The 8,492-nt window shown below is 41.5% G+C and overlaps 1 protein-coding gene across 1 annotated transcript; it reads left to right on the top strand.

Moving 5' to 3' along the window:
- The first annotated feature begins 3,882 nt into the window (after positions 1 to 3,882).
- On the top strand, positions 3,883 to 8,007 carry LOC147457743 (DNA polymerase lambda-like). Its single transcript, XM_086512567.1, has 12 exons — positions 3,883 to 3,967; positions 4,060 to 4,159; positions 4,604 to 4,741; positions 4,850 to 5,305; positions 5,413 to 5,568; positions 6,076 to 6,309; positions 6,402 to 6,490; positions 6,575 to 6,665; positions 6,735 to 6,812; positions 6,903 to 6,970; positions 7,245 to 7,320; positions 7,694 to 8,007. The coding sequence occupies exons 1-12, from the start codon at positions 3,930 to 3,932 to the stop codon at positions 7,790 to 7,792; spliced, it is 1,623 nt and encodes a 540-aa protein (XP_086368693.1). The 5' UTR covers positions 3,883 to 3,929; the 3' UTR covers positions 7,793 to 8,007.
- The last annotated feature ends 485 nt before the right edge of the window (positions 8,008 to 8,492 follow it).

The following is an 8,492-nucleotide window of genomic DNA, read 5'->3' as shown; positions in this document are numbered from 1 at the left end:
GAAACAATTCAAGTTGCTTCCCTCGATCAAATTTCAATTTTTTGGTATACCACGCATTTTGAAACATACTCTTGTATGTTTACTTTTCATGGTAGACCAATAGAAATACATTTGTACTCCTCGAAGAGTAGATTATGGAATCCCTCTTTTCTCCGATAAGGAGAAGCATAGGATTCATACATGACTTTCTTATTGTATTAGTGAGTAACACATAGCCTATTGCCGTTTGGAAGATAACCCTCCTTCAAGGTGAGTGGTTCTTTTTTTTTTCCTTCCTTAATGCAAAGGCTGTAATTATCTACTTAAATTCTTGGCCAGTAGCACACTCATCTATCATAAAAGATAGATCATTGTGAGTTGCTATAGACACCACATTTACCCTTGGTTGTTGTGAAAGTGCATCGACCACTTGATTGTGCTTGCCGACAATGTGAGCAATATGAAATTTAAATTGTGAAAGAAAATTTGCCCACCTCATTTTTTTGATGGTAAGTAGCCCAAACGAGTGAGTGTCTCCATTCTCTTATTTGACATATGTCCTAACCAGCTATGCCACAGAGCAATGGTTGGCAGCTCCGTTACAGAAAGAACACTGTTTTTATCAGATATATAAAGAGGATAAAGTGAACAAACTTTAGAACCATGGGCTATAATAAGCCCCTTCGCAACACGCCAAGACTGTTGATGGAAAGTGACTGTGTAACGAAAGTCATCAAGACATCCAACCGAAATCAGCATTGCGTGTCAAGGCTGGAACATGACGCACATTATGGATGATAAACTTCACCCCATTTGCCATAACCATGGCAATATCACCTACGTTAACAATGTCACAAGAGTAATTATCACCAAGTGTAACAGAGCCAATGGTTTCCTTGTATGTAGTAAACCAATGCCTATGAGGTGTGACGTGCAATGAAGAAGCACCCAAATCAAGAATCCATGTATGGGATACTTCACCACTAACAAGGAGTTCAACTGGCATAGAACTCTGCAAAGATAGAGTTTACTGTGCATCATAAAAGACGTCATAATTTTCAGTCAACATATTAATGTCTTGCGCATCACTGTCATCCTGAACTATGTTCAGTTCTTCAATCTTAACCGAACTCTTTGGTTTCTGCTCTTTATCATCGTGATATTTGCTTTTACCTTTGCCCTTCTCTTTGTCACGCTTCCAAGCATAACAATCCTTCTTTATGTAACCAAACTTATCACAATAATGGCATTGAACATTGCAACGACCATGAGACTTTGATCTACCCTTTGATGCATCTCTACTGCCCTCTTTCTTGGACTCACATTGCGAAGAACGGCCCTTACGTTGCTTATCATCCCTTTGCACATAATGAACTTCGCCATGATGCAAGCTAGTCATGGTCTTCCGATGCATCTCCTTTGACAAAACTGCACTAGTAACATCATCGTATTTTAGCGTACTATTAGGAGCAAAGTTACTAACAGCTGTGTAAAAGATATCCCAAGAGGGTGACAACGAACAAAGCAAACAGATTGCTTTCGTCTCATCATCAATGGTCATGTGTTGAGCACAAATCTGGGCAAAAAGAGAATCAAAATCATTGATATGGCTGGCAATGCTAACTGACTCCTTCATACGAAGGTTGAAAAGTTTTTGCATCAGTAAAACCTTATTGCTAGCCGTATCCTTTTTGTAACTGTGGCATATTTTCTGCCATAAAGCATGAGCAATCTCACATTCTAACACTAAAAGTACACCAACTCACTAAGGTGCAGTCTAATCATAGACCTGCATAGCTTATCAAGCTCCTCCCTCTGAAACTGAGTCATGTGCATATCTGCAATTCTAGCCGCATAGGCAATAGGCAACTTTTGGTTCGTTTGGACAAGCACATCATGCATTTGGTTCTTCCAAAGCTGAAAATTAGTGCCATCAAACTTCTTTATGTCATAAATGTCATGGTCTTTGCTAGTAGACATGGTGACAAAACTACCAAAAGATTATGGGAAAATTTCAACAGAGTCTCTTTTGTATTTGGAACTATGTCAACCAAAATATGAGACAAAATGACCAAGTATCTTACTCACAAAGTATAAAAGAGGGAAATGTCTCTCTAAAGCACACTGTATAGAGACTAACTGAGACGCATAAACCGTCAAACTGACCATAGACCACCAACTCGACGTCAAAAGCACATATACCACTCTATACATGTCATATAGTGAGGCCTCTTAAGGGATGCTCCAACTACTTGTATCACCGAAGGTATCTCCACATTTGAGAATACCCCAGCTCAATGAAAACCTCACGCTATCGACCCTCAACAACGTAGGTTATGCAGAAAAACGTATAGCCAAGTCTTAGAAATGGCTATCATCCGGACCAAGTCTCAGAAATGGTCGGGACTGCCGTACTAGCCAAAAGATGGCTCCACAAAACACAATGGCAGTATCCAGAAAGACGTACAAGTCTGTCACGACGCTCAAACATGTGCCAAAAGCATGTGCATGCAAAGAAATATTCTTGCCGGGAGTCAAACCGTTCTCAAAAGAGCTCAAACAATGTCAAAAGTGTCAACATATGCATGTACGCATAAAAAACTGCTCCACTGGAGCCAGAATATCGCAAGCATTGAAACATGTAGCCCATGAGTCGATGCCGATGCCGTAGCCGAAATTGAGGGCGAGAAGCACAAAAAAGCTAACCAAGCCGCTCTATGAACCTGTACCTGTACCCATTCTATGTATATGTACCTGTACTTGTACCTGTATATGTACCTATAGTCGAAAAGACAATGCTGTCAAACTCCCACTCTATGTGTGTGTATGAGGCCACTCCAAAGAGGTTACACACTCCTGAATGAGCCGTGGGCTCTCATAGATGGAAGAGACTGCGACAATGGTACCTGTAATGGCCATGGAAGCTCTGCAGCACAAACTACCAAAAGAGGGCTAAAAAATGCAGCTCTTGAATCATAGCTTGAATGAGGTTTTTGGATGGCACGAATGGCTTCGAAAGGGGGGTAAAACAGTAGGACAATTGATGGAAATGCTCTCAGAATGCTGAATTTGTCGATGCCGAAGTCGAAACCCTGTTTGCACTCTTGAAAGTGCGCAAGTGCGTGGAAGTGATTTCGGGAATGAATCAGCTCTGCTACCAGATGAAGGAGAGGAACCGAGAGCACAGTGGAAGAGGAAGATGAATCGCACACACACATTCACTCGCATACACACACCACCTTAGCCACACACACAGGTTGGAGGGGGAGAGCCGACACGCACTGTATGTCACCTTTCTTTCTTCTCTATCTTATGCACTAAGACACAATACATATTATACTTAGTATTAATGGCTCACACAAGTGTATAGCTGTACACTTAAGGTTAGTAGCAGTTAGTGATGGACGGTCGACCACATGGCCATTAAACCTAACAACCTGAAACTATAAAAAAAGGGGTTTCCCAACTCTGCCAATTTCAACAGTGTTTGCTGACGTATGCAGGCTATGCTTTCAACCATGTCACTAATTGACACCTCCTTTTGGGAGGTGGGATCAGTAGCTGACAATTGTCGATTGATCAAGGCCGTCTGATTGTCTACGGAATGCAAAAGATTTCCCTGTTTTTGGATATGGGGATTGAATGCATGTCTCATCGCTCCGTTGAGGTTGACTCTAACTGCTAAGCTATCGCGTACATCTTGAGAGGTGTGTATTAAGTTTATAGATCACGTCGTCGCGGATAAGTTCACACCTAGTTCACATCGAGTTTAAACCACATTTGATGTGGTGCACATACCCCCAGTTCACACCTAGTTCAAAAAATGATCGGACGGCCCAAATTGCTCCCTGGGCGGACGCACAAGTGAATCTTGTATCTCACGCTGGGCTCGGCATTTATAATTTATTATTTGCCCGCGAAGAGAGAGAGAGAGAGAGAGAGAGAGCGCGATGAGCCGGCACAAGCGCAGAGCTGACGAAATTTGCAGGTCAATTCGGTGTTGTCGTGATGATGATGATGTTTTTTCTGTCTTTGATATCTTTCTCGTTCTCGCTGGATTGAGCCGAATTTATGGCGCAGAGACGAGACAAGAGATGGCCAAGGCAACCCAAATAGTAGCTATTTTGCTGGCATCAGAGCTCTCTTCATCGGTAGAGGTGTCAGCTCTAAACGTCTGCAGGTGTGTGTGTGTGTGTGTGTGTGTGTGTGTGTGTGTGAGAGAGAGAGAGAGAGAGAGAGAGAGAGAGAGAGAGAGGATCAGGAATGCATAAAAGCTTGAGGTTGAAAGACGTCTTTGCAGTGATCCTTGTTCATAGATTCAATTCTTTTGTCAGAAGGAACAGTTATAAGTATTTATGTGAGTGTGAGATGCACTCTAACAGGCTCATTCAGAAGATTGGTCTCGTACACATTTTGCAATTGCCCACATCAGATTTGAATTTGGGCAGGAAATGCATATTAGAATGAGATGAGGTCCTGAAGTTGATTAATGATTGAATCTCAGTTTTTTAGTGGCTCATTGCAATTCAGACCAAGCTTAGATGAATCTTGCAAAGCAAAGCTTTATTAATTTTACATCTGCAGACGTACAATAAGCGAGGTTTGGCTTGGAAATGTGTTGCAGATATGGAAAGAAAAGGTTAGAAATCTTGGTGGATTTGTGGTGGAACCTTGTGATGGTAGGAAGAAACGGTTCACCCATGTTCTAGCAAATGATCTCAAATTTTTGGAAGAGCATAGCTTCAGCTTCTCCAAAAGAGTGGTATGCACATATATGGACCTCTCTGTCATTGCACACACACACACACATACACACGCGTGCAAGCACACAACCTGGTAGTGTAAATTTCTGTTTTTGTGGCTGCTTCAGGTTTTTCTCAAATTTCATTGGATCGAGGATTGCTTGAAAGAAGGAAAAATTCTTCCATGCGACTCATATTTCCTGGAGGAAACAGCATCTCCATCAGGTGTATGTTGTTCAGAAGGTCTTGCTACTACAGGACCAACCAGTGTAATTTCAGAAATTGGTCAAAATTCTGAAAAGCTCAGAGCATCTGAACAGGCCATAGAGGAAGCAGTCCAATATAATGAGCACTCAACTCCTGTTGAATATGGGAGTGATTTGGAGTTGCTTGATGCAAAGTCTGGAAAGATGGAAATGGAAGAAAGTGTTCGCGATGGAGAACCCTGCTCCGATGAAGAGACTGCTGTGGATGCAAGTGACCCTTCTAGCTTGAACAAGCATATCACATCAATATTACGAGAAATGTGGGATTTATATGAGTCTGTGCTTGGCGATGAATGGAGGGCTTTGACATATCGAAAGGTGACATCTGTGCAGGGCCACCTTTCATCCATTGAGCTAGCTGCTTCTGTGTCATCAAGGGAAGAACACCAACATTTTTTCTGATTATCTCGTTTGTTGAATTGCAGGCTGCAATCCGGCTTGAGAAACTACCCTGTAGGATTTCAAGCTTGGAAGATGTCAAACATATCTCTGGTATTGGGAGCTCTGTGATTGACAAGATCAAGGAAATACTATGCACTGGGAAGCTTCAAAAGCTGGAGGGTTTAAAGGCTGATCCAAAGGTTGGTGTAACTTAATGTGCACTTATGTGGGCATTTAGACATGCTAAGGCCGTTTTGTTTTTGTCGCATAATTTAAGCAAAGTAAGCAGAGGCAAGTTATACATGCTTTTCATGGAAGGATGCTTTGTGTCCCATACTTTAAGCAAAGTAGGCAGAGGCAAGTTCTACATGCTTTTCATGGAAAGATGGTCAGGGAGATCACAAGTGTGGCTAGGTGGCCAGTATCGTTTACTTGGTGCTTTCCTTGTTTGTTGCATTGATAAAACCATTGCTTTTAAAATTTTCAACCTTGTTTTATTTTCCTTTTCCTCTTGGCTTTGTTCCTTTCTTTTGATAGCAAGTTTGTTTGTTTGTCTTATTATCTCGTTGGATCATATTGTTGACGTCTTTCTTTCTTCTTAAGGTTTTAAGGTATATATTAGGTCTAGGCAGTGCTACATGATCATGCATGCCTACCTTGAGGTGTAGTGTTTTAACTGCTTGATGTGTGCACTACAAGGCAAGCAGGTATGTACATTACAGCATTTGGCCTCCGTCTGGGGTGTGGGGCCTAAGTTGGCTCAAAAGCTCTACCAAGCTGGACACCGGAGTGTTGATGATCTTGTGAAAGAACCATCATTGTCTCAAATGGCACGGATAGGTGTGAAGTATTATAAAGACCTAGTGCAACGTATCCCTCGTGATGAAGTAGCAGCAGCAGAGAAGTATGTTCAAAACATAGGCGAAGGTCTTTGCCCAGGGGTATTATTCAGAACAGACCGGTGCGGATTTAGTTACATTGAGTTGTGCCATTGCCTCAAGGCCTCTTAAATGTTGGTTTCTATTGTCTGTAGATTTGCATCAATGTAGCAGGGTCGTATAGGAGAGGAAATCCAACTTGCGGTGACATTGATTTCCTAGTGACTCATCCTGATGGATACAGGTGATTATGCTTGCTCCATGGGGCAGTGAGTTTTACAGCATTATCAGATTTGGGGAAAAGTAAGATCAAGCTTCCTCTTTGCAGTCATCGAGGTTTTCTCATCAAACTTGTGGAGAAGCTTCGAAGCAACGGCTTTATTTCAGAAGGAGTTCATTGCACAGATCATTCCTCTTTGGTAATTGTTCAATCATATTGTTCTATGCTTGCTAAGCAGGAAATAAGGGAATGACCCAGTCATAATCAGGGCACCAAGAAAGTTGATACCTTTATGGGTGTGGGTCGGGTACCAGAGTTTCAGCTTTTTCGCCGCTTAGATATTAAGGTTAGTTTCTTGCATCTGAGTGGGCCCGTCGTCGGGTTTGGAAGTAGCTTGTGGATGAATTTGAAGTTGCTGAATGTCTCTGGATTACAGGTGTACCCAAAGGAAACAATTGCTTTTGCATTGGTATACTTTACCGGCAATGACGTGCTCAATAGGAAGTAAGTAAAATCTTTAGGTGATTCTTGAAGCCTGTTGATGCTTATTCAAAAGATAAGCTGTTGTCTGCACCCTTTATATGCTGTTTTTGGTGGCTTGATCAGCCTTGATGCCTGTCTGGTTGTCTGGACATCCATATTTGACATGTCCCCTTAGGTGTTATTATGTGGATGTGTGTGTGCAATGAATTCTTGATTGGATCTCTAAACACGCAAGTGATACTCACTTTTCCAACCCTGGTAGCCATTTGATTCTTCATGTTGACTTCTGTTGCAGGATCAGGTATGCAGCACAACGCAAAGGCTTCAAGCTTAACGATCAAGGCTTGTATCGTCGATATGGTGGCAAAAAGGTACGTCCTCTGGTTGCATATACAGCTTGCATTATCTCAAGTAGTTGCCACATCTCTTGACATGGGGGCCTTGAGGGGGTGTTCATGGCTGAGCTTAGGCATCACGGATTACAAGCGCTCTCAGCCGTCAGATTCCCCAGTGACCTAGAGGTGACTTGAGGGTAGACTAATTTTGACTGTTTACCCCTAGTGTATCCCTAGTTGCCCCCAATTCACCCTAATTTATGGAGGGATCTGACAGTTTAGAGCGCTCGGTCAAGATGCCTAATCTCAATAGTGGACCCCCCTTCAAAAGAGCCTTGCCCCTGTGCAAGACAGTGACGAGGACGTCGATGGGCGATTATATACAATCTTGAGATTTTGTTACTGACAGGGCTTGTCAAGTACAGAAAGCATACCATGTGAGACCGAGAAAGAAGTGTTTGAGAAGTTGGGTTTTCCATATTATGAGCCATGTGATAGGAACTTATAATGTAAAAATATAGGAAAATGCTCAACGTTAGGCTAATACAACATACAAAAGCATGCATGCCAAACAAAAGTGCAATGTAACATTTTTAAAGGAAGGAGATGCTTGTCATCTCATGTTATGAAGACATTATAGGTATACAGATCAACAAATACCTCAATTCTTTCTTTCAAAGACCCTTTTGCTCATTATCAGCTTAACATGTACTCTTCCTTCCATTTCTAGTTTGTGAAATTTTGACAAGCCAAATTTTGTCTTGTGCTTGGTCAAAGAATTTATATTTGGGAATTTTTATTTTATTTTCAATTGAATAATCTGCATTAAAAGTAGGGACTTATGAACACGGATAGCTCTAAGATTTCCCCACATGAAAGAATTTGTGTGCGTCTGCATGGGTGATATATTTATAGAACAAGGAAATTCAGATTTTAAGATATCTTTTGTAAAGTTTCCATGTTTCCATCGCATGCCAGCTTGATTCTTCCCGGCCATTTTCAATGTACTTGCTTTCCTGGTTGACCTTGAGGTTTAATGTGTGTTGTTTAGTTTTGATAGACCGACAATTCACACCCAAGTATTCCTATATTTGCCCAAACTTGAATTTGAAAATCAACAACATCCAATAAAAACGAAGTAAATTTATTATTTTTGAGTATGAAATTTACGTTGCATCTAGATAACTCTCGAGCATTGATAACTTTGG

Source organism: Adiantum capillus-veneris, chromosome 5 (assembly GCF_014529385.1).
Source record: "Adiantum capillus-veneris isolate H3 chromosome 5, ASM1452938v2, whole genome shotgun sequence".
Taxonomy (NCBI): domain Eukaryota; kingdom Viridiplantae; phylum Streptophyta; class Polypodiopsida; order Polypodiales; family Pteridaceae; genus Adiantum; species Adiantum capillus-veneris.
Note: the sequence above shows the minus strand (reverse complement) of the source record. Positions and strands in the feature narration are given on the sequence as shown.